Consider the following 27284-nt stretch of genomic DNA (forward strand, 5'->3'; position numbering starts at 1 on the left):
TCATTGAAAAGCTAATTGACAGGCCTAAGTTCTTCCGATGCATAAAGCAAAGCCAGTTCAGAAAGGGAACCTGAGTGCATCTAATTAGATGCTAGTAACAATCCCGCTTACCTTATTTGGCGGTCCATTTAAACTGACAGGTTCTGTTCAAACATCCTACTGCCGCTTGCTGCTACTGCTAGTATGCGTTTGCTCCCACCACCAAACCAGCTTCCACCTGTTAGGTTCTGTTTTCCTGATGGTGGATTGGTATAGCCATCCACGCTCACTGCTTGTAGGTCATTTTATATATTGATGCTTTGCTTGGGCTGTGAGCTACCCTGAAGGAGCAGAGCCTATATCGCCAAAACTTGCATTATTAATTCTTTAATAAATGGTTAAACATATTTTTATGTGGTGTTTCCTTTCTGAAATGGCTTTCATCACCTCTAGATCCTCCTGAAGAGGAATCCTCATAGAGGAGAGAACCATCCTATGAAAAAGCCATATAACAGGCAGCAAAACAAAATCACAGGCGTAAAAATGCCAATACACTGCTCTGCACGATGCATGTCTCTCTGGCCGGCGATCTGTCTGGTAATGAATGAACAGAGGTCCCACATTGGGCTTGGTGTAGCTACACACAGTGACAGAAGAGAACATTCTATAGACATAGATCAACAGAAGTGACATTAAACTACATTATGCACAAAGGAGACAGTTTGTCCACAGAGCCACTTCATCTTAGTTCATCCCCACAGCACTCCACTGGACCAGCCTGGCCTTTGGCTCTCTGGGGAATAAGGCCCAGGAACTGGAAATGATTTTGGCCTGTAATCGCTCTTTCAGAGTGACCCCCTGGTTATGGTCCTGTATACCTACACAACATATACTACACACTCACTAGCACATATACTCTTACCATTGAGCAGGATCCTTGTCAATGGCCATTCGTCTTCAGTGCAAAGGACAAGAAAACAGGCTAGGAAAAAAGGAGGAATACACAATGGTACATAAGTTTCCTTCTGTTTATCAAGGGCCATTTTCAAGACCAGACATGTTACATTATATTTTAAAAAACAATACCTTGTGGTCTCCCATGCAGACATTAGGGCCCATTGTGTTGTAAACAACACTGCTTGCTCCATCATCTCTCTAAAATGAAGCACACAGCTGTTTAATAGGCCTGTAGAACATGGATCTATGGTAAATACATCAATTAATCCATGAAGTGTGGATGGCAGAGTGTTGCCAAGTGACTCACCCTGTGGATGATATCTTGGGCAGTGTGAGACATGAGAATGCGGTCACACCAGGAGGGGCAGCGAGTGTTCATGTACTGGGTGGGTTTAGTGTAGTCCTCACAGTATGGGTAACTGACAGACAGACACACAGCATGGCAGTGATAGTGTCAGCAGTAACACTCCTTAGGCATAGTAACAGGGATTGATCGTAATAGTGCCAGGCCTGCCAGGGATGAGGCTTACCTGGGTGGAAACAGAATGTCTTCCTCTGTAATGACATCTTGAAAGGCTAAGATCTCCTTGTCATACTTCAGAATCTGAGGGATATAGAAGGATTAACAATTACTGGTGGTCTGAAAACATCCATAAAGATCTGCATAATGTGAATATTGAATTTCACCTAGAATTCACCATTACTTGAACAAAAATATTTAAACGCAACATGCAACAATTTCAAATGTTTTACTGAGTTACAGTTCATATAAAGGAAATCAGTCAATTGATCTAAATTCATTAAACCCTAATCTATGGATTTCACATGACTGGGCAGGGGTGCAGCTATGGGTGGCCTTGGAGGGCATAGGCCCATCCACTTGGCAGCCAGGCCCACCCACTGGGGAGCCAGGCCCAGCCAATCAGAATGAGTTTTTACTCATAAAATGGCTTTTTTACAGACAGAAATACTCCTCAGCATGAAGTCTACCATAACAGTTTTCATTAGGTTGGGTTCATTTCAATCCTGGCCACATGCCCACAGCTGGCAGCATCCAAGTGATTGGGTCAGGTGCAGCTGAACCCAACTCAATCATAATGCCCATGGTCAATTTAGTTTGACATTCGATATCCATATCAGGCTAGTTAGGGACCATCAGTAAATTACACAATATACATGGGACAATATATTTTTTTGTCAATAGCTCCAAATTTCAACGACTTAAAAACCTAAAACCAACTATAAATTGTCAAAGTTCATATACAAATATTGAAAGCATTTAATGAGACAACTAAAAGATGTGCAACATGAAAATATTGTCCCATTTACATACAGTGTAATTTATTGATTGTTCCCAACTAGCCCTAGAGATAGGCTACCCAATGTCAAACCAACTTTGCCACCGTTGCACACCAGCCGGCTGAAGCTAATTGGTGAAAGAAGTTGGCAAGCACTAGCTAGCCTAGGTGACTTCAAGACAAGACCTGGTTAGACTGTTTCAAGTTATCTAGAAGGGTGAGTGACTAACTGTGTACTGTTTTGACAGAGTGAATGTACACACTCTTGCCATGTGCAACCACACACACACGAGACACCCAAATTAAACCACATCACAAGACGTGTGGCTTCAGTCATGGCTGCTGCATTTCTTAATGACCAAGCCAAAAAATTAGGCCAAATCAGGAAGTTCAGCCCCCATTTAATGAAGTATTTTCTGTGGTTGTTTTCGGTTTAGAACTGGTAGGGACGGGAAAGGGAAATAGGCTCCCTAGTCAGTTGGATACAGAATGCATTCAACCGAAATATGTCTTCCGCATTCAGCCCAACCCGTCTGAATCAGAGAAGTGGGTGGGCGGGGGGGGGGGGGGGTGCTGCCTTAAACGACATCCACGTCATCGGCGCCAAGGCATTAATGATTGCTGTCAAGGCAGCGAGTGGTAGCCCATGAGATTAATATGGGTGGGGTTGATGTGTACAGTAGATAATGTTCTCACCGCTCTGCCGTTGTCCTCTGTGAACACTGCCTGGTGCAGGTAGGCAAACATCTTGGTCTCAATATGGAGAAGAACCTTGAGATGGCGGAACAGGGGATAGAGTAAACCTCCGAATCTGAATAACAACAGGGAAACAGTAGGATGGAAGAAGTTGATGGGTGTGGAGACTCACCTTGTGGTCATTGTCCTTTTGCTCACAGATAATTTTTTCCACCTCATTACTGCTGTCCTTCTTCACTGTCTGCACCACTGCTGAAGTGGACAAGTTCTGGAACACACACACAGTTCGGTCAACTAAAACTCAATAGTCATCTAACCATTAGTAAAGATTCTCGTGAAATTCTTAAGGAAGTGGGCCATGTAATAATACCTGGACCAGGCTAAGGGTGTCCAGGCGGAAGTTGAAATCCCCAAACAGGAAGAAGGGGAGTGGGGTGTAGCTGCTGTCTGATATCCTGGAAGGAAACGACAGTGGTATTAATCGAAGTGGGCTCAATGCAAAAGCCTTATATATATCTCTCAAGTAGTTGCACTTGAGTTGTTCTTCAAAGCTGAGAATGGACAGGCCTACCTGTTGATGACATATCTCAGGGCCTTCTGGCGGTTGTCTGAGTAAATGGAGGGACTGGTGTTACAGGCAATGAGGTTGGAGGCATCGTGGAAGAGGTGTACGTTGACTAGGTCCAGACCCCTGCCGAGAGCACACACATACGCACACACACACACAAAGTGAGAAGTGGCAGGCAGATCTATGAAAAAACTAAATTATTGGGAAGATATTTGTTATTGCCTTTATCAAATCTACACGTGTGTATGTGTGGGAACTGTTCAGTGGTAGTTATGAAGAGCTTACTTATTAGTGAGTGCACTCGACATCCATGCTAGTCCACAAAGAAACACATTTGTCTCCTGTGCCAAGCATTAACTCCTTTTCTGCTGCTGCCACCTGAACACAATTAATGTGCATACAACTGGCAGGCTGTGTTTACTTACAGGGTGACCTTGTAGCACTCTGCCCATGAACTCCTTTTGTCTAAGACCCGGTGGTAGTGACACAGGAGGGCAAATAGTAACTATTGTGCAGAGGAAACCGAGGGTGTTTGCTGAGCTTCAGCTTCAACCACTGCAGTAGCAGTGAGCAATGGGCTGACAGCTGGCTGTGACTGTTCGAGCAGCCTCTCTCTCTGTGGGTCCCTGTCTATTGATGAGCTGTGATAGTAGACAGTAGAGTAGAGTAATGTAGAGTAGAGTAGAGCACGTACTGGTTGTGAATGATCCACCGGGTCCTCATAAAGCCCTTCCTAGACCATTTGAACTGCAAAACACATCACACAACAGATGCTATACCGATGAATGTTTTGTATGTGAAATGTTCAACAAATAGCACCATTTAACTAACTCATTGGAGGGCCATTCTGGTAATTATTGATTATTCAATACAATTTGTCTCATATCCCTGTCAGATTGGGCAGACTCCCCCTTCAGCCCCTATAGACCCATTTGTCCCAACACATCCCGGCCCACCCTGACCTCTCCCAGCCCACACACACACACACACACACACACACACACTTACATCGGGCCAGAAATTCTTCAGGAATTTTTCTTTCTCCACTGTGGTTACTTCATCCAGGGAGCCTACATACTTGTTCTGTCCAGACACTGCTTTGAAATCCTTAACTGTGAGGGGGAGAGAGGCGTGGAAAGGTAAAATAGTGAGAAAACATGCAAACACTAATCAATAAAGTGACGTTCAGCTTATAACAGCACCATATGTGATCAGAGAACCTATAATCAGGCCATTAGGCAGTGTTTGGTCACTGTGCACTGATCTGACTGGCGACACAGAACATGGCAGGCCTGGGATGTTAATGGCTCTTCCATAAGCCTTTTCTGAAGAGCTTTTTCCATGCCTAACGTGACTGGAATATGCAACAAGAAAATAATACATCCCACTTTCAATTGAGATTCACTGATATGTCTGGGCCAAAAGAGGTGTCCATCCCCCGGCGACATTCAAAAGATGCTCAGACACATTGTATAAAAATACAGACAGGAATCTCCAGACTGACATACAAAATTGATCTTGCTTCCTCCTAAACTCTTTTGTGCCAAACTCTAATTATATTATAATCATGATATATTACAAAGGGCCAAGTTTGCACACCAGGACTGATGCAGATGTTCTGAAATTATCGCCATGTGCAGGGCCTGAATGGAAGTGATCCATCATAAGGTGATAACAAAATGTCATTCATCTTTTGTTATTCAAAGTCAATAATGATGTCATACAGATATGATTGTAATGTCCTTACCATTAAAATCATATTGGTAGATGTTTTTCAATGACTTATGGATGAAGTACATGCTTCCCAAGGCCTGTAAGGACAAATAATAAAATACAAGCTCATTTAAACAATCGCTGAGAATGTCAGTTTGCTGTATTGATGATAGTATAGAGTTTGATTTAAGGTTGCAATTTTATTATGTACATTAGCTAGTACAGTACAGGTACAGATTTTTATTTCCTGTTAGTGAATATAGAATGTCTGATTTTCCAATATTGCATCCTTCAAGAAATACCTTGTACAGTTCTCACTTATAGTTTGAATCCATGCCAAATAGTTATTTCAAGTTTCAACGTTATCATTTCTTGCGAAACAGCTTCATTCACTTCGACATGCTCAGGAGACATGCTAGACCATGTTGGTCAGACGCAGCACTCAGGCTTCAGTGGTAAAATACAGTCATAATGACTTAAAGAAACAACCCAATGTCTGAGTCATCCAACATGATCTGATTCTGATTCCATTATTATCATGAACCATCCCAATCTACAGTAGATCTAGTCTCCTGCCACACACACCCGGCCTTCAATCCTCCCCTTTTTTCAAGCAATTATATTATGCTCAACTCACTCTTCTCCACAGAAACATACAGTCTGACTGCAATAACATGTACGCAGTACACACTCAAACGGGCACACGCACATATACACACACGCACATATACACACACGCACATATACACACACGCAAGCACACAAACACACTTTAGCACCTAATCATCCCTGACATGGGCTGACAATTTTGATTGTACTAACTGCCTGCTTCAATGATCTGATTAATCAAACCCTGAGATCAATAAAGACAGAAAATTAAAACAATTTAAAAGGTATTAAGCAGTATGGCTGCTGACTGCCGCCTTGGCGGCTGCGACTCGGGGACGAAGAAAAATATGGCGGCACCCAGAGGGTCTCAGGCGTGACGGCAAGAGAGATCTCTCCCTGAAGAGACCATTCATCTTCACTGCCAGAGCAATCCTCATTTAATGGGATGGAGCTGTCCCTACTCCAACTAGCCCGGGTGACCAGCGATTAGGGATAGACCTGTACATGTTATGTTGGGGGAGGAAGGGGGTTAGCTGGGGGTTAGAGGAGAGAGAGGGGGTACGGACTAAATGGAGGGTCTCGCAAATTCGATCTAACATCGACTAATTAAACTGAATCCCTTGGTTATAGCGGTTATTAAATTACATCACATTTTATTTTGCTTGAGCATTAGCTCAGTTTTGAAGAAAACATGGTGGCAGTTTTAAGAATGTTTACCGACCTAAGAAACATTGTATAATGTATTGTATATATAGTGAAGGTATCAGTAGCATTGGATGTTTTTGTTGTTGATATTCTTAAAACCATAAAACTGTTTTATGACTGTAAACGTCTGCTGTACCTTTTCTCAAAAACCTTAATGTCACACACACACACACACAGAAAGGTTCTCCTCCACATACTCTGCCAACCACCTATCTTCATCAATCAGGTTTGTGCACAGTTTAATAAAAAACTATCGACTTACAAGTGATTTTTTATCAAAACACCATTTGTACAGGGAATGCCTGCATGCCTGCCTCCCTCCTCACAGCCCCTTTGAACAGAGACCCCTCCCCCCTATCCCTCAGCCTCTCCTGGCCAGGGAGCTGATGATCCACAGCCAAAGAGAAACAAATTGAAAATCAATGTGGGTGGCACAGGAGAAATGAGAATGAGGCATTGGGGGCTGCAGCCCTCTTAGGGCAGGGGAGGAGGGGCGCAGACACCCCAGCACAGCGGAAACATAGTCCCAGCTGTCCGCCACTCCCCTCAGCCCTTATTTATTGTTTACAAATGGCCTGGGATCAATAGTTTTAATCTAGAGTTAAATTTATTGACTTTGGCCTGTCTCCCCACACCTGGCCATTGACTTTCCCCTCCACTTCACACACTCTTGAGTGTGGACAGATCCATTGACCCCCACTGTCAGGGCTCCAGTGTTAGGGTCTCACCTGGGTGGGGTTAGGGTTAATCACACTCTGCACGTGATAGGGATGGACCCTCCCAAGACTGGATTTATACAACAACTACTGTGTTGACCTGCCAGACCATTAGGAACCAGGCTCTACTATGACAGTTACAATGTGGCTCAGAATTAAAAAACGCTGGCAAACAGTCCTTATTTCAGGTACAGAGGCCATTGGAAAGGAGGCTGAAGATAGAGTTGGTCTGAGAGCTGGCAGTATGACAGGTGTGGAGATTGAGACAGCGTCCATGACAGAGACAGCCTCCTACAGCTCTATAATGGCAGTTTAGTGCTGTACTGACGCACAGTCATATACTGTAGTTACATTTAGAGAGAGGTGGGGGGCCAGAGGATAGAGCCAAGACCAAGTGTATAAACCAGCCTTTAAACACATGGCCTCTGTGTGTACTCACACTTTGTAACTTTCAGAATATACAGTTCATCATACTATAACTTTGAGAAAGATTCCCACCCACATACTGTCACGTTGCAATGAACTCTACAAAAGGATACAACAGTTAAGTGTGTTGGTTTTTCTATTCCTTTCACAGGTCAAATATACAAGCTCAGCATGTAACCCAAGGTCCTGCCTACACACAGAGATCAAAACCAGACGGAGATCACAGACGGAGATCAAAACCAGACGGAGATCACACACGGAGATCAAAACCAGGGAAACATCCAACTGGGATTTAGGGAAAACCAGGGAATTTATTGAAAGTTCCAGGAATTTTGCAACCCTAGGTCAAACTATACTGAACAGACACTGTATATAAAGGCAACAAGCAACAATTTCAAAAATGTTACTGAGTTACAGATCATATAAGGACATTTAAATAAATTCATTAGACTCTAATCTATGGATTTCACATGACTGGGAATACTTACAGTGGGGCAAAAAAGTATTTAATCAGCCACCAATTGTGTAAGTTCTCCCACTTAAAAAGATGAGAGGCCTGTAATTTTCATCATAGGTACACTTCAACTACCTATGTTCATTGACTACAGCTCAGCATTCAACACCATAGTACCCTCCAAGCTCATCATTAAGCTTGATGCTCTGGGTCTCAACCCCGCCCTGTGCGATTGGGTCCTGGACATCCTGACAGGCCTCCCCCAGGTGGTGATGGTAGGAAACAACATCTCCACTTCGCTAATCCTCAACACTGGGGCCCCACAAGGGTGCGTGCTCAGCCCCCTCCTGTACTCCCTGTTCACCCATGACCGCGTGACCATGCACGCCTCAAACTCGATCATCAGGTATGCAGACAACACAACAGTAATAAGCTTGATCACCAACAACGATGAGACAGCCTATAGGGAGGAAGTGAGGGCACTCAGAGTGTGGTGTCAGGAAAACAACCTCTCACTCAATGTCAACAAAACAAAGGAGATGATCATGGACTTCAGGAAACAGCAGAGGGAGCCCCCCTCTATCCACATCAACGGGACAGCCGTGGAGAAGGTGGGAAGTTTCAAGTTCCTTGGCGTACACATCACGGACAAACTGAAATGGTCCACCCACACAGACAGTGTGGTGAAGAAGGCGCAACAGCGCCTCTTCAAACTCAGGAGGCTGAAGAAATGTGGCTTGTCACCTAAAACCCTCACAAACTTCTACAGATGCACAATTGAGGGCCAAAAAGATCATCAAGGACAACAACCACCTGAGCCACTGTCTGTTCACCCCACTACCATCCAGAAGATGAGGTCAGTAGAGTTGCATCAAAGCTGGGACAAAGAAACTGAAAAATAGCTTCTATCTCAAGGGCACCAGACTGTTAAACAGCCATCACTAACACGGAGAGGCTGCTACCTACGGTTGAAGTCGGAAGTTTACATACACTTAGGATGGAAGCATTAAAACTCATTTTTCAACCACTCCACAAATTTCTTGTTAGTTAACGAACTATAGTTTTGGCAAGTCGGTTAGGACAAGTCGGTTACTTGCATGACAAGTAATTTTTCCAACAATTGTTTACAGAGATTATTTCACTTATAATTCACTGTATCACAAGTTGACATACACCTTCAATCTCAGTGCCTCTTTGCTTGACATCATGGGAAAATCATAAGAAATAAAATGTTAGACCTCCACTAGTCTGGTTCATCCTTGGGAGCAATTACCAAATGCCTGAAGGTACCACGTTCATCTGTACAAACAATAGTACGCAAGTATAAACACCATGGGACCACGCAGCCGTCATACCGCTCAGGAAGGAGATGCGTTCTGTCTCCTAGAGATGAACGTACTTTGGTGCAAAAAGTGCAAATCAATCCCAGAACAACAGCAAAGGACCTTGTAAAGATGCTGGAGGAAACAGGTACAAAAGTATCTATATCCACAGTAAACGAGTCCTATATCAACAAAACCTGAAAGGCTGCTCAGCAAGAAAGAAGCCACTGCTCCAAAACCGCCATAAAAAAGCCAGGCTATGCTTTGCAACTGCACATGGGGACAAAGATCGTACTTTTTGGAGAAATGTCCTATGGTCTGATGAAACAAAAATAGAATTGTTTGGCCTAATGACCATCGTTATGTTTGGAGGAAAAAGGGGAAGGCTTGCAAGCCGAAGAACATCCCAACCGTGAAGCACAGGGTGGCAGCATCATGTTGTGGGGGTGCTTTGCTGCAGGAGGGACTGGTGCACTTCACAAAGGAAGGAAAATTATGTGGATATATGTAACATATATAATATATAATAATGTAATATACTAACTGTACTAACTATTACTCTTGTTAAAAATATGAAATGGTATTACATTTGGTGAAGAGCACATTCATCACCTGCACATCTATGACTCCAGTATTTTATTGGTATATTGTAATTACTTCGCCACCATGGCCTATTTATTGCCTTTACCTCCCTTATCTTACCTCATTTGCACACAATGTATATGAACTATTCTACTGTATTGCCTGTCTGTTTGTTTATTCCATGTGTAACTCTGTGTTGTTGTATGTGTCGAACTGTATGTCGAACTTTGCTTTACCTTGGCCAGGTCGCAGTTGTAAATGCAAGCTTGTTCTCAACTAGCCTACCTGGTTAAATAAAGGTGAAAAAAAAGAGCACATTATGACTTGTTTAGGACTTGAAACTCAAAGTTAAAGACTTGAGACTTGACGGACTTGACTTGAGAGCTAAGACTTGAGACTTACTTGTGACTTGTAAAACAATGACTTGGTCCCACCTCTGCTTTCTGCACATGTCACGGTCAGTGTGAATCGGAGTGACTTGACACAATGCTGGCCAAACAAGATGTAGCTACAAACAAAACGGAGTTAAATGATTCCAGTCTGCTGTGAAGCGTTTATCCATGTATATGGGTAAGAGTCTAGCTACATTTTCAGATATAAGTTTCTAATTTTGTCAGAAATGCATTTTTATTGCAAGTTAAAGTGTACTGTTATTTAGCTACCGAATGTTAGCTTACTGGCTCGCGAGTTAACGTTACATGTATGATCTGTGTAGTAATATTATTCAAATCAGAAATCTATTTGCATTGCTAGTTATAGCCTAATGTTAGCTAGCTAAAATTGAACCTAGTTTGTTAGCTTTAGCTACCTGCAGATTCATACTACACCTATTTTTCATTTTTTTATTTCACCTTTATTTAACCAGGTAGGCTAGTTGAGAACAAGTTCTCATTTGCAACTGCGACCTGGCCAAGATAAAGCATAGCAGTGTGAACAGACAACACAGAGTTACACATGGAGTAAACAATTAACAAGTCAATAACACAGTAGAAAAAAAAGAGAGTCTATATACATTGTGTGCAAAAGGCATGAGGAGGTAGGTGAATAATTACAATTTTGCAGATTAACACTGGAGTGATAAATGATCAGATGGTCATGTACGGGTAGAGATATTGGTGTGCAAAAGAGCAGAAAAGTAAATAAATAAAAACAGTATGGGGATGAGGTAGGTAGAATTGGGTGGGCTATTTATGACAATGTTTGTATTGGTAGTAGTATGAGTTGGGATTGTGCCGGTTCATTGTTTAGCTACATGTCTAAACAAAATACTCAACTTCGTCCGGATTATTACACTACCCATCAAATTAGCCAGGTGTGATTATGGCCATCTATTGCATTTTATGAACATGTATACATGTCTAGACAATAGTGACCCATCCACTTAGCTAGATGTGGCTGGGGGGCGGTTATAGCATTTCCTTCACATGACCCATCAATTTAGACAAGTGTGTCGGGTAATAATCTAATGATGATAAAATATGTATCAAATATTTTGATCTGGACACTTTCTTATTTTGATATTGCTATTATGCAAGTAAACATCTCAGTGTACCGTTTACACCATCTGTATCCTGTGCATGTGACAAATAAACTTGACATAAACTATGTCATTTTATTGACATAGTATGTGTTTACCAGATGGCCTCACATGTAAATCCTTAAAGAGATGGGTGGGGCTAAGGCTTAAGAGGGTGTGAACGATGCGGAATGGGTGTAGACAAAGAAGAGCTCTCCTGTAGGTGTACCAAAACATTCAAGGGACATTTTCTCAAAAGTGGGGTTACAGCAGAATTACTTTCCCATTGTTCCTCAACTGCCGTGTATGACATACCATTTTCTAGCTCGGCGTCTCTACATTTATCCAATGTAAAATTTTAGAAATGAAGCTTTTTGTGTGTATGGAACATTTCCCGGGATCTTTTATTTTTGCTCATGAAACATGAGACCAACACTACATGTTGCATTTAAAATTTTTGTTCAGTCATCCTAGTTTCAATGGTCAAATAAACTGCGAGACCCTAAGTCGATGATAAACCTGAGCTTTCCGGTGGGTTAGGGTCCACCACCATTGACTGCCTTCATGTTGTTGAAGCTTGGTCCTCAGATTATACTATTGAGAAAAGCAGATACTTATATATTTAATGACAAGCTTTTTGTAAAATAAATATGGCTACCCTGTCTATGTAATGAAACAATAATGTAAAGCCTCACCCTATGATCATGTTTAAAATACTCATATCATGTTCAACAAGGTGAGTGTATCAGGTGTGCTTGAAAAGAAATGTCAAATTATTTAAGTAAGACCTTTACAGAACGGATGTCCTGAAGATAGCATTTTGCTTTGGCAAGCATAGAATGTATATTGATATTCTAATATGCAATATTCCCTCTGTTTCTCAGTCTAAAAATAAACAACAGGGCATTTATAAAGGGCCTCTGGCCCTCAGTAGAGCAGTAGTATGGAGCAGGGCCCCACCTTGTGGCCACAGAGGTACACTGCTGTCTGAACAATCATTTGACTGTCGTAGGAGATACAAGCTCTTCTAAAGGCTGGCACACATTCCACCGAATATGGATCTAGCATTTATCTACTGATCGTTCACCGCACTGTGTTTTAGGGATCACCCGCTGTAGATGTCTGACAGCCTCATTTTCACACCATTATACATGTAAAACTCAGATCACTAATTATGTTCAGAGGTGCTAAGTCATCTCGGCCAGCAAATGCTATTAGTGTGTCTGAGCCCTAAAGACAAAGACACCAATGGTAACTCTTGTAAGGATTTACACAACATGTCATTGCTTTACCTAGGCCTCATGTCCATCAAGCTCCACTGCATTACTATATCGATGTTCATGTCAAACAACTGAAATTGGTGTAACCCTAGACCAAGCATGGTGGTTACAATTCAACTGCAGTCGGTTGATCACTGTAGAACTTACAGTGAAGCTGTCCACGTTCTTGAAGTGGTTGTCCACATAGGTGCAGACCCTGTCAAAGTCCCTCATCTCCTCATTGGACTCAATGTTACTGAAGACCAGAGGAGAGAAGAATAGGCTGAACATATTGCTGCATACAATATCACAGTATCATTACTTTTTAGGGACTTGATTGTCTGGTGGGAGGTGTGGACAGTAGATGTCTGAGGTTATGATAACATCATATAGTCTTTCACACAGATTTAATAAAAATGTTCACAGTTCAAATCCCTTCTGGCACATCACCTGCCAGATAAATTATGATTGTTATACTGCTGATCAGATAATATAGTCAGAAAACTATAATGAGTCTAGGCAGCATTTATGAATACTTTGGCACATGAACCATGGAGTTTGGCACAGTGATGTGAGTGATATCTTACCAAAAGAAGTTCTCTGCATGGCCCATGTTGACCATGTAGTCCTTCCCTCCAACCTCCTGGAAATGCAGGGCGATGAAGCGTGGTTTGTGACTCTGGACTGTCTGTGAAAAAACAGAGACATCAGACAGGCTGTCAATCTACCACAATCATGTGCCATAATCGTGGTAAGTGTGGGGCTAGCTACTGAATTCTGGTAAGTAAATATTATTTCTTAAGATTACTTTTACAACTTTGGACTTTTACGAGGCATAATGTGTTGGCTAAATAGTAGAAAGTGTCTTTTCCACCTCTTTGGGAATGGAGCCAGTATCTAATGACTGATATTGAAAAGCTTGAGTAGCAAGGACAGTTTATAATGCCCATATCTGGTCAAAGTCCACCATCCAGGAGTGCTCATGGTTTGGTCACAGAATGAGTGAGTGACTTAAGGTGTTTGCATTTGAACAGTAAAACAGCTGACCTACGTAGTAACAGTAAGGAAGAGTCACAGAGATATTTGTTTTACTTGAGGATCCATTCTATAGTGGACACTTGAGAGGGATCCAAACTCACCCCAAAGAATTCTCGCATCCAGTCACTCTCAATCTCACCCACCTGTTGGTTTAAAAACATTTTTTTATTTTTTATTCACACATGGTTTCTACCACTTAGCCTACAGTCAAATATAATAACTGAACAGTTGAGACATACAACACAAAGGGCATAAACATAATGGTTTAAATGAGATCCCGGAAGTTATCATGTCAACCCAGGTGTACCAATCAACCTGACCAGGCACCTTTCCTCTCCACGTTTAATAATATATTAGCATTTGACAGTGGGGGATTTAAAACATGCAGAAAGGTGGATAAACACAACACAGTCTTGTGAAACATTTTGGTGGGAAATACAGTAAGATTTAGGCAGACACCCACCATGATTAATCAAACAGGTAAGATTATATGTTGAACACTTAACTAATGCAATACACAACGTTAATGCGAGATTAAACTAGCTATTTGTCCTTCCATTTTGTTTCACCTCTTAAATGTGAAGTCCCCATATTTGGGGACCCTATTAGGTTTTTAAAAATTCAATTCAGTCTGGTATGAGAACAGTAGCCCCTATCTGCAAAAGCAGGGTGTATGCGGAAAGCTGAGTGTCTTGGTTATTGATATGTGCCTTAATCTTTGGTATGATTTACTACCATATATTGGCATATGAATGTATAAGGGCACGCAGAGCAGATGACCTCATTTCAAGATGGCTGCTACCTACATTCCGGTTAGCGTTGTGAAGCATGAACGAAATAAACAGGAAATACGTTTATTCACACCGAAAGCCGGGACTCCACAGATCATGAGGATGTCTTATTTGTCTGCTTGTGACCTACTGTATTGAGAGTCAAAATGTTTATTTTACACAACGTTTATATCAAACAGCAAACATCTTACAAGGTAAGCTTCGATTTGGTCTGTGTTTGAGCTATAACTACATGGGGTTATGAAATTAATCCTTAGGTTGGTAGGAACAAATCTAACATATTTCCAATATTATCTGATGATGTATGACTTAATGGCAACATCCAATGTCCACCGAGTGATTATCTTAGCGCATGAAAAATATGATGTGTCCTGCTTACGTGGCGTAGCCATCCATTACGCAGGGGATTGGCTACTATGGCACATTGACAGTCTTGTAGCCAATGAGATAAGCTTTCCAGGGATATGCAGTTGACCTGGGTGGGACAAAGCAAGGCCTAGAACCTTATGTGTAACGCTTCGATTACACCGACAGCATCCTTGCGCAAAATAGTACGCAGCATCATCTAGATATGTATGCAACAAAAGTAAAACATTCACCTTCTGCTATCATTCCTGTCAAGCCGTCACACATATAGTTTGACACATATGTTCGATAAATCTAAAGTATGCACCACTCTACAACTGCAACGCAATGCTGCAAGGCAAACGCAGCATTTCATTGGAAATTAATGTAATTCTGATGTACCAAAATGCAATGATGCTGTCGGTGTGATCGAAGTGTAATGCGAACCATTGCTACCTGACTCAGAGACGAGACGCATCGGGCACGCTACATTACATTGTAAACAGATTTCATAGCTTTAATTTCATAATTTTAGCATAAAAGATGGTTTCTCAAGGGGAAAAAAAAGGTAAAAACTAAGAATATCGAACAGGAAGCTAAAAAGAGGCAGTTATGAAAATGTATACTGGAGTTGGACTCGGATCAGGGGAATGATTTGGACGAGGATTTCGACTCGGCCGACGAAGATTGTTTTCTAGAAGGATTGGATCAAAGTTATTTTCATAACTTTAAATAGCTAATTCATTATATTTATTTCATTTTTTTTAATATGTTGTCTGATTTTTGTGCTTTAGATTTAGTTTATAGGCCTATGTAATAAGTCATTTCAATGTTATATAATTCCAAAGTAGTTACTGTCCATGTTTCATATTAGTTCACTGTTCTTAGTTAAATTCTTTTATCTTTGGAGACCATTACACTCTCATGGCCATTGTTTATTTGTGGTTCTCACCTCTGCCTTTGTCGCCAAAGTGTTACTGTTTGCAATGTGTGCGTGTGTGCTTACCACCTTCTATGCGAGTCAAATCAGATCAAATTGTATATGTTACATGCGCTGAATACAAAAGGTACATTTTAAATGCTTACAAGCCCTTAACCAACAATACAGATAAGAAAAACATGTTAAGAAATGATTTACTAAAATAAACTGAAGTAAAAAAAGAAAAGAAAAATAACAATTAAGGGGCAACTATAAAATAACAGTAGCGAGGCTATATACAGGGGGTACCAGTACAGAGTCAATGTGTGGGGGCACCGGTTAGGTGAGGTAATTGAGCTAATGTGTACTGATAGGTAGAGGTAAAGTGACTATGCATGGATAATAAACAGACTGTAGCAGCAGCGTAAAAATGGGGATGGGGGGGACAATGCAAATAGTCCGGGTAGCCATTTGATTAGTTGTTCAGGAGTCCTAAGGCTTGGGGGTAGAAGCTGTTAAGAAGCCTTTTGGACCTAGACTTGGTTCTCCGGTACCACTTGCCATGAAATAGCAGGGAGAACAGTCTATGACTAGGGTGGCTGGAGTCTTTAGGCAATTTTTTGGGCCAACCTCTGACACTGCCTGGTATAGAGGTCCTGGATGGCAGGAAGCTTGGACCCCGTGATGTACTGGGCCGTACGCGCTACCCTCTGTAGTGTCTTGCGGTCGGAGGCCGAGCAGTTGCCATACCAGGTGGTGACGCAACTAGTCAGGATGCTCTTCATGGTGCAGCTGTATAACTTTTTGAGGATCTGAGGACCTATGCCAAATCTCCTGAGGGGGAATAAGCATTGTCATGGCCTCTTCACCACTGTCTTGGTGTATTTGGACCATGATAGTTTGTTGGTGATGTGGACACCAAGGAACTTGAAGCTCTCATCCTGCTCCACTAAAGCCCCGTTGATGAGAATGGGGGCATGCTCGGTCCTCCTTTTACTGTGGTCAACATCATCTCCTTGTCTTGAGCACATTGAGCGAGAGGTTGATATCCTGGCACCACACTGCCAGGTCTCTGACCTCCCCTATAGGCTGTCTCATCGTTGTCTGTGATCAGGTTGTGTCGTCAGCAAACTTAATGATGGTGTTGGAGTCATGGGTGAACAGGAAGTACAGGAGGGGACTGAACACGCATCCCTGAGGGGCCTCTGTGTTGAGGATCAACGTGGCAGATGTCGTTACATAACCTTAGCACCTGGGGGCGACCCGTCAGGAAGTCCAGGATCCAGTTACATAGGGAGGTGTTTAGTCCCAGGGTCCTTCATTTAGTGATGAGCTTTGAGTCCTGGTAATCCGTCTGGCCCTGCGGCCTTGTGAATGTTGACTTGTTTAAAGGTCTTACTCACATCGGCTACGGAGAGCGTGATCACACAGTTGTCCGGAGCAGCTGATGCTCTCATGCTTCAGTGTTGTTAGCCTCGAAGCAAGCATAGAAGGCATTTAGCTTGTCTGGTAGGCTCATGTCACTGAGCAGCTTGTGGCTGTGCTTCCCTTTGTAGTCCATAATAGTTTGCAAGCCCTGCCACATCCGACAAGCATCGGAGCCGGTTTAATACGATTCAATCTTAGTCCTGTATTGAAGCTTTGCCTGTTTGATGGTTCCTCGGAGGGCATAGCGGGATTTCTTATAAGCGTCCCGCTCCCTTTAGCTCAGTGCGGATGTTGCCTGTAATCCATGGCTTCTGGTTGGGGTATGTACATACAGTCACTGTGGGGACGACCTCATCGATGCACTTATTGATGAAGTCAGTGACTGATGTTGTGTACTCAATGCCACCGGAAGAATATCGGAACACATTCTAGTCTGTGCTAGAAAAACAGTCCTGTAGCTTAACACCTGCGTCATCTGACCACTTCCTTATTGAGTGAGTCATTGGTACTTCCTGCTTTTGTTTTTACTTGTAAGCAGGAATCAGGAGGATAGTTATGGTCAGATTTGCCAGCTGTATGTTATCTATGTCATCGTTCGGTATTACAGTTTTTACTGTCCCGTTGGTAGGATAGTCTTGATCGGAGCTCGTCCATTTTGTTATCCAATGACTGCACTTTGGCTAATAGGACTGATGGTAGAGGGGGATTACTCACTCGCCGTCAGATCCTTACAAGGCACCCCGACCTACATCCCTGATATCTCTGTCTCTTCTTCATGCGAATGACGGGGATTTGGGCCTTGTCAGGTGTCTGAAGTAAATCCTCCACGTCTGACTCGTTAAAGAAAAAATCTTTGTCCAGTATGAGGTGAGTAATCGTTGTCCTGATATCCAGAAGCTCTTTTCTGTCATAAGAGACAGTGGCAGAAACATTATGTACAAAATAAGTTACAAATAATGCGAAAAAAACACACACAAAAGCACAATTGGTGAGGAGCCCATAAACCGGCAACCATCTCCTCCGGCACCATCATCACTCACTGTATAGATAAAGTTTAGGCTTTTTTAATTTTTTATTAAATGTCATTTTGTAAATTTTGTCAACTGTAATTCTGTGTGTCTTACAACAATATCCCTTTTTTATTCACCACAGAGTGGAGAATGCAGATGATTTAGATGGTGATGTTTGGGAGCCACCTCTCTCAGCAAGCGCCCCCAACGGTCCAGGTTTATACCCCCCACTCCTATGTCAATCACCCCGTCTGATGGTTCTCCATCCACTTTTCATAGACCTCTTGAAAAAGAAAATGGTGTTTGTGGCACCATTCGTCCTAACAGAATCGGGTTCCCCAAGACCAAGGTAAAAGACATGACAAAGACAGCAGAGAGGGGGACCATACGTTGGATCAGGACTAACAAGCTGCTTTTTGTGAAATGGAAGGAAACTAGGAAAGTAACCATGCTGACCACACAGCATAAGGCATTCAATAACAACCATGTCTCAAGGAGGGTGAAAAAGGAAGAATGTCCCCAGTCCTGTTTCTTGTGAAGGACTACAATGCCAGCATGGGGGATGTCGACCTATCTGATGCTCCGATAGGCTACTACCAGGTCCTCCACAAGACCAGGAAGAGGTATGACTTTTTTTTATTACTTTGTGGACATTGCAACAGTAAATGCTTCCATTCTCCACAAGCAGATGGCCAAAGCAAAAGGTCAAAACCCTCTCTCCCAGTTGGCCTTCCAAGAGCAGCTGGTATTGGAAATGGCTGAATTGGGGGACCAAAGCAACCATCACAATATCCCCCACTCAAGGTGAGCGCCACTATCCAACACACATGCCAAAAGAGAAAAGGAAGAACTGAAAGCATTGCACAAAACACATGGGGGGGTGAAATGACTGATCTTCTGTCCGAAATGCCAGTTTGCTTTTTGTTTCCTGGCAGAGAGGGACTGCTTCAAAGACTATCAAGACATGCACAAGCTAAGTTGAAAGTGAAATATAATCGTCTACACCTGGAATGTAAAACGAACACGAATGCCATTTGTAAATAGTTCAGCTTATTCCTATATTTGCACCTTTTTTAGTGAAGGACACGTGTGTAACCAAGTTTGTGTTTGATAAAACATGCTTATATATATTTTTTATGTCTCTGTTGCTTTTATATTGTTTTTGTTAACAGTTCATTTGTATGTGGGACCAATACATTGGACATGTCTAGGCTAAACATTCAGGCACTTTGGAGAGGTTGGAAAAACACTATTGGATATCCCCTGTATGTCCCCCGACACACCACGATGTTTGAGAGAGGTTTTAAAAACACTATTGGATATCCCCTGTATGTCCCGACACACCACGATGTTTGAGAGAGGTTTTAAAAACACTAGTGGATATCCCCTGTATGTCCCCCGACACCACCACAATGTTTGAGAGAGGTTTTAAAAACACTATTGGATATCCCCTGTATGTCCCCCGACACCACCACGATGTTTGAGAGAGGTTTTAAAAACACTAGTGGATATCCCCTGTATGTCCCCCGACACCACGATGTTTGAGAGAGGTTTTAAAAACACTATTGGATATCCCCTGTATGTCCCGACACACACCACTAGTGGATATCCCCTGTACGATGTTTGAGAGAGGTTTTAAAAACACTATTGGATATCCCCTGTATGTCCCCCGACACCACCACGATGTTTGAGAGAGGTTTTAAAAACACTATTGGATATCCCCTGTATGTCCCCCGACACCACCACGATGTTTGAGAGAGGGTGATGTTGTAGAATTTTGTTTTTATAGTGAACACTAACTTTTAGGCACACCCAGAGTGCAAAAACAGTGCCATTACCACATTCAGACACTTTGAAGCAGTTGAAAGGACACTTGAATGTATCCTGCATACACCATAACACCACCACAATGTATGAGTGAGATTGATATGGTGTTTTTATACTGAACAAATAGCATTTAGGGATTGCGAATATGTAATAGCACTGTAATTATCTAGTTTAGACATTTCCCACTTTGGAAAGGTTTAGGGACACCACTTACTAAAACATCTGCCCATTTCTAGTTGTTAGGTCTGTCAATCCCATTTCTAGTTGTTAGGTCTGTCAATCCCATTTCTAGTTGTTAGGTCTATCAATCCCATTTCTAGTTGTTAGGTCTATCAATCCCATTTCTAGTTGTTAGGTCTATCAATCCCATTTCTAGTTGTTAGGTCTATCAATCCCATTTCTAGTTGTTAGGTCTATCAATCCCATTTCTAGTTGTTAGGTCTATCAATCCCATTTTTCTTCTGATATTGTTCACATGTTGTGGAAGCCATCTGATGCGTTTCCAGCTCTGGGCATAAATAATTCACTTATAGCACTTAGATTACTTTTAAAATAAAATAACTGTTATTTTGTGTGTGCTTGGTCTTGTGTATTCTGAACTATGTAACTCCTATATTCTTATCATTTCCTCAATCACCCAGATCTCATCTTTCCAAATATACCAAGTGTCAAATAGCAGTTATTTTGGGGTGTCTATTTAGGCGGAAATCAACATTTCGCAATTGCATCCAAGAGGTTAATGACTGTTATTCAGTGAAACATTTCCAGGGAAACCCTGTGAGCAACTGAGTATCCAGAGTACTGTGGGTGTTTTGGTGTTTCCCCGCAATGCCAGACCAGAATACAGATGGTGTTGTCTTTTCCAGGGCCAGCCTGATCCAGGCCAACCTGCCAGAGTAGTAGCAGCACCACACTGGCTTTGCATAGGGCATTTGCATGGCTGAATGACTGCTGCTGCCCACCGTACCCAGGCTATGAGACCTGACAGGAGGGGTGCTCATCCATAATACAGGTGTCTGACTGAAGAAGCCCAACTGCATGTGACCTCATGCTTCATGGGACAGTATTATCTTTGTCCAGCGAAACTCATCCATAAAAACATAATAGTTGGGTCTAACAGATGCTGAGATACAATTTCAAATTGCAAAGCTTTTTATTGAAGGTTTGGTGTCTGAACCAACATTTCATTACAGTGCTGTATTTCCATGTTCTTCTGTTTCTTAGGGTAGAACATTTTATACAGACACAGCAAGATGTAACAAGGTAAAAATTCTAAATCCTGAAAACCCACCCAAAGATCGTATGAAATGACAAACAAAAGGATCCAAGGCACTCTAGTAAATCCCTCTGATCTTGATCTGAAGTCCTTTCGAAGTAACAGAAAGGGTTTGCTACAGAAAGTGAAACTTTCCCTATTCTGATCCAAACACAATATTAATTGACACAATGCTCTTTAAAAGGTAGAGAACGCCAAGATAAATGTATGTCCATCTAGGGTTGCACATTTCAGGGAATATTTAGGTGGAAACTTTCTGTGGGAATTAACGGGAATATATGGGAATTAGTATTAATACCATTTCAAATGTAGATGTTTTTTGCATTGGATATATTTACCATATCATAGGGAGACAGAAACATAAGGTAAAATGTTTATCATAAGTAGACATAATTGCAAATAATGAAACCCTTCCAATAGAAATCAAATGTAAAATATTAATTAAATGTAACTTTAATTAAATGAGTTGACTCATTCATCGCATCTCCCAAAAAACATTTTCAACATACATCTGTAAAACAATAGTCTAGAAACTAAAGATTGGTTGCCTTCCTCTCAGGCTTCCGTGTCTTCTCCCTGGACCTCATCAATGTCCACCTCTTGAACATCAGACTCTGAGGCCTTATCTTCACTGTCACTTGTTGAGGATGGCTTGTTGTAAGACTCAAAAAAACTCAAATTTGCCCAGATGGCCACCAATTTTTCAACCCTTGTATTGGTCAGCCTGTTGCGTGCTTTGGTGTGTGTTCCCAAACAAGGACCAGTTACTCTCTGAGGTGGCTGATGTTGGTGGGATTTGGAGGATGATGAAGGCAACAGGGGAAAGAGCCTCAAATCCACAAAGTCCCTTCTACCAGGTGGCTGATGAGATATGTTGGCATGACTGCCATATTGCATCTCCATCCCAAAGCCCTTGCTTGGAAGTGTACCTCGCCAGACTGCCAAGAACCTTGCCCTTATCCAGGCCAAGGTGGTGAGACACGGTAGTGATGGCACCATAGACCTAGTTGATCTCTGCACAAGACAGGATGCTCTTGCCAGCACACTTGAGGTCCAACATGTACGCTGTGGTGTGTATGGGCTTCAGGCAGAAGTCTTAATACTTTTTGATGTTTTCCAGAACTGCAGTTTTCTCAAGTTGGAGCAACAATGAAGTGGGCAGGGCAGTACAGATTTCTTCTCTTACATCTGCAAGCAGAGTCTGAACATCAGACAGGATGGAATTGTCTCCCTCAATCCATGCAATGGCTACTGCTATAGGTTTCAGGAGTTTCAGGCTGCTTATCACTCTCTCCCAAAATACATCATCCAGGAGGATCCTCTTGATGGGGCTGTCCATATCAGCAGACTGTGATATGGCCATTTCTTGGAGAGACTCCTTCCCCTACAGGAGAATGTCAAACATGATAACACCACCCCAACGGGTGTTGCTGGGCAGCTTCAATGTGGCGCTCTTATTCTTCTCACTTTGCTTGGTGAGGTACATTGCTGCTGTAACTTGATGACCCTTCACATACCTAACCATTTCCTTGGCTCTCTTGTAGAGTGTATCCATTGTTTTCAGTGCCATATGATGTCCTAGGGGAGCAGATTTAATGGGTGTGATGTGAGGGTAGGACTCCTCCACTTTAGACCAAGCAGCCTTCATGTTCGCAGCATTGTCTGTCACCAGTGGAAATACCTACTGTGGTCCAAGGTTATTGATAACTGCCTTCAGCTCATCTGCAATGTAAAGACTGGTGTGTCTATTGTCCCTTGTGTCTGCGCGCTTGTAGAATACTGGTTAGGTGTGGAGATGAAGTTAATTATTCCTTGCCCACAAACATTCGACCACCCATCAGAGAGGATTGCAATACAGTCCGCTTTCTCTATGATTTGCTTGACCTTGACTTGAACTCTGTTGAACTCTGCATCCAGCAAATGAGTATATTAAGCATGTCTTGTTGGAGGGGTGCATGCTGGGTGACGGACATTCAGAAATACACATTGCCTGTGAGCATCAGCGGTGAACCAGTTGCATACACAGCTTGAGCAAGACATTCATCAGCATTTCTCTGACTACGTTCCTCCATTGAGTCAAAGTGCTATTGATAAGGTGTCCGATTCATCTTTTTTTTTTAACCTCAAATAGAAGTAGAGGGAATATTGGGCAGAGGTTGCTTGTTGTGAGTGCAGAGTGAACTTTATGCACTGGGCCAGATGATTCTGCATCTTTGTTGCATTCTTCACATATTATATGATTTGGCACAGTATTTGCAAATGTATACAGCTTTTCCTTCAACATTAGCTGCGGTGAAACGTCTCCCAACATTAGAGTGCCTGTGGCATATTCCTGTAAAGATTATAATTTTTTTTGTAAAAAAAAAAAAACAGATACAATTCCATGTACAGATAAATAGTTAAATTAAACAACTCCTTTGTAAGATAAATGTTTAAAAATGAAACATGTATGGAAACAGGTGAATTAACACTCCTCAGTTAGCAGGCTCAAGCAAGCTAAAACCCACATGGTAGCAAAAACTAACCATCAGAAATGGTTAACAAGTTAGAAATGATTTAAAACACTTTTCTGTAGGTTACTATTTACTGGTTAACAAAAAATCATGTATGTCATAAAATACACTGCTCAAAAAAATAAAGGGAACACTAAAATAACACATCCTAGATCTGAATGAATGAAATATTCTTATTAAATACTTTTTTCTATACATAGTTGAATGTGCTGACAACAAAATCACACAAAAATTATCAATGGAAATCAAATTTATCAACCCATGGAGGTCTGGATTTGGAGTCACACTCAAAATTAAAGTGGAAAACCACACTACAGGCTGATCCAACTTTGATGTAATGTCCTTAAAACAAGTCTAAATGAGGCTCAGTAGTGTGTGTGGCCTCCACGTGCCTGTATGACCTCCCTACAACGCCTGGGCATGCTCCTGATGAGGTGGCGGATGGTCTTCTGAGGGATATCCTCCCAGACCTGGACTAAAGCATCCGCCAACTCCTGGACAGTCTGTGTAGCAATGTGGCGTTGGTGGATGGAGCGAGACATGGTGTCCCAGATGTGCTCAATTGGATTCAGGTCTGGGGAACGGGCGGGCCAATCCATAGCATCAATGCCTTCCTCTTGCAGGAACTGCTGACACACTCCAGCCACATGAGGTCTAGCACATGGAGGGCTGTGCGGCCCCCCAAAGAAATGCCACCCCACACCATGACTGACCCACCGCCAAACCGGTCATGCTGGAGGATGTTGCAGGCAGCAGAACGTTCTCCACGGCATCTCCAGACTATGTCACTATGTCATGTGCTCAGTGTGAACCTGCTTTCATCTGTGAAGAGCACAGGGCGCCAGTGGCGAATTTGCCAATCTTGGTGTTCTCTGGCAAATGCCAAACGTCCTGCACAGTGTTGGGCTGTAAGCACAACCCTCACCTGTGGACGTCAGGCCCTCATACCACCCTCATGGAGTCTGTTTCTGACCGTTTGAGCAGACACATGCACATTTGTGGCCTGCTGGAGGTCATTTTGCAGGGCTCTGGCAGTGCTCCTCCTGCTCCTCCTTGCACAAAAGGCAGAGGTAGCGGTCCTGCTGCTAGGTTGTTGCCCTCCTACAGCCTCCTCCACATCTCCTGATGTACTGGCCTGTCTCCATGCTCTGGACACTACGCTGACAGACACAACAAACCTTCTTGCCACAGCTCGCATTGATGTTCCATCCTGGATGAGCTGCACTACCTGAGCCACTTGTGTGGGTTGTAGACTCAGTCTCATGCTACCACTAGAGTGAAAGCACCGCCAGCATTCAAAAGTGACCAAAACATCAGCCAGGAAGCATAGAACTGAGAAGTGGTCTGTGGTCACCACCTGCAGAACCACTCCTTTATTGGGGGTGTCTTGCTAATTGCCTGTAATTTCCACCTGTTGTCTATTACATTTGCACAACAGCATGTGAAATTTATTGTCAATCAGTGTTGCTTCCGAAGTGGACAGTTGATTTCACAGAAGTGTGATTGACTTGGAGTTACATTGTGTTGTTTAAGTGTTCCCTTTATTTTTTGAGCAGTGTATATTCACCCCACCCATTATTGTAATCAAAACTTACCAGAAAGCATGTAGTCCTTGGCTCAGACAGTGTAGTAGTGGCCTCAATAGCATCTCATTAGTGTGCAAGATCTTGAGCATCAACTGTACATGTGATGGAAGAATGCACTGTGCATGCAGAGCAATTCCATTGAATTGGGGATAGTTTAACCAAAATATGCCACAAGACCTAGAATTGCCATGTGTATCCCACAAAAAAAGGTTCACTGTTATAAGCTAACTTATTTTATGAATTTAAGCAAAATTCTCCAAATTCTAGGGCTTAACTTCCCATGGAAAATTTACCGCAAAGTTTCCGACCCTATGTCCATCCATAACAATGACTGTTTTTCTGACCAGGGTAATTATATTATTTCCATTGCTATGACCTTAACTGTATACTGTGCCAACAGGATGTCTGCAGACAGAGGCAACAACACCAGGCATGTTTAATAGCAAAAACCTGTAATTGATCCTGACCCATCATCCATGTCCTGTACAACCATCAATCTCTGCTCCATCATGCCCTCTAAAGACAAGTCAGCCAACATAAAAATTATTCTAAACCTAGAGGTGATTTATACTGTTCTCCTCAACAACAAAATGTCCTTTCATTTCATGGCCTGGTGACTTTCATGTGCATTGATTTGATTTAAATGTACACATTAGCCCCAACAAATCTTGAGTTCCAGTGCAGACCCCTCACTTTTTTCCTTCATGTAAACAGGCCCTAAAAAGCGAGGCCAGCCAATGGGATCTAACATGTTTTCAACAGTGCCAGATACGGCAACCGGAAACATGGTCCTGAGCCAAATTTCCATGAGTGTAAGTTCCTCCCTCCCCCTCAGTCACAATGACAGCCAAGCCCCTTTTTCCCAAACATCACAGCCCAAAACTAAAGACTAACGAACATGGAGTTTATCAGAGCACAAACACCTAAAGTAGGGCTAGAGTGATTCCTCACAAAACCCAGACCAAAAAAAAAGACTGAGGTTTTCATATAATGCAATCCATAGAATAGTCTTTGAGTAAGGATTGTTGACTTATATTTGACATGTGCATCTAAAAGCATAAATTCAAAATAATTTATCAAAGTTGGCGGGTTGTTTCAGCAAGCCATGACACCCACCATCTCAGATTATTATGAAATCGTTTCTGTAGTTGGGGCTCCCGAGTGGCGCAGCGGTCTAAGGCACTGCATCTCAGTGCTCGAGGCATCACTACAGACACCCTGGTTCGAATCCAGGCTGTATCACAGCGTTGTCTGGTGTGGGCTGCATTGTAATTAAAATGTTTTTAACCGACTTGCCTAGTTAAAATATATATTTAACCTTTATTTAAGTAGTTAGAATCCGATAAGATTAGAATTCCTTCAACGTAATTTTGTTCAAATATTATTTACTCTCTGAGAAATAAAGCTAATTGATTGCACCAAAATCAGACATTTGAATTCATAGGATTCATATAATATTCAATAAATAAAGAACATCCGATTTGGACCAAAACAAATTATAAAAATGATAAAGACATGAGGAATCCAAAGAAATGGTCAACCACGAACCCCCCACACCAATCCCAACCCAACAATGAGTATACAGTATCAGTTCTCAATGTCTGACAAGAAGTATGGAGCTGCGGCTCGGAGTATTGTTTCTTCATCCTATGTAATGTATTTTCCCCCTCCAGTTCAGAGAAATTGAAGTTGTTAGGTGAATGTCCCATCCTACATCCTGATATTACCAAGTTCTGACCACTAGATTTAAA

The 27284-nt window shown here is 42.2% G+C and overlaps 1 protein-coding gene across 2 annotated transcripts in view; it reads right to left on the reverse strand.

Moving 5' to 3' along the window:
* Positions 1 to 27284, reverse strand: part of LOC115140042 (inositol polyphosphate-5-phosphatase A-like) — a 43749-nt gene that overhangs the window by 6102 nt on the left and 10363 nt on the right. The window contains exons 2-16 of one of the 2 annotated variants that reach the window (XR_003865189.2): positions 13940 to 13981; positions 13388 to 13488; positions 12969 to 13056; positions 5246 to 5309; positions 4507 to 4610; positions 4193 to 4245; positions 3502 to 3621; positions 3301 to 3385; positions 3103 to 3198; positions 2931 to 3005; positions 1467 to 1540; positions 1244 to 1355; positions 1066 to 1134; positions 902 to 961; positions 112 to 616 (exon numbers count right to left, since the gene is read on the reverse strand). Coding sequence is in view for 1 of the 2 variants with exons in the window: in XM_029678075.2 (XP_029533935.1) it covers positions 920 to 961; positions 1066 to 1134; positions 1244 to 1355; positions 1467 to 1540; positions 2931 to 3005; positions 3103 to 3198; positions 3301 to 3385; positions 3502 to 3621; positions 4193 to 4245; positions 4507 to 4610; positions 5246 to 5309; positions 12969 to 13056; positions 13388 to 13488; positions 13940 to 13981 (1125 nt within the window). In the remaining variant the exon portion in view is untranslated. The remainder of the gene's footprint in view (positions 1 to 111; positions 617 to 901; positions 962 to 1065; positions 1135 to 1243; positions 1356 to 1466; positions 1541 to 2930; positions 3006 to 3102; positions 3199 to 3300; positions 3386 to 3501; positions 3622 to 4192; positions 4246 to 4506; positions 4611 to 5245; positions 5310 to 12968; positions 13057 to 13387; positions 13489 to 13939; positions 13982 to 27284) is intronic. The other variant, XM_029678075.2, reaches the window with a different exon arrangement.

This window comes from Oncorhynchus nerka, linkage group LG13 (assembly GCF_034236695.1).
Source record: "Oncorhynchus nerka isolate Pitt River linkage group LG13, Oner_Uvic_2.0, whole genome shotgun sequence".
Classification (NCBI taxonomy): Eukaryota; Metazoa; Chordata; class Actinopteri; order Salmoniformes; family Salmonidae; genus Oncorhynchus; species Oncorhynchus nerka.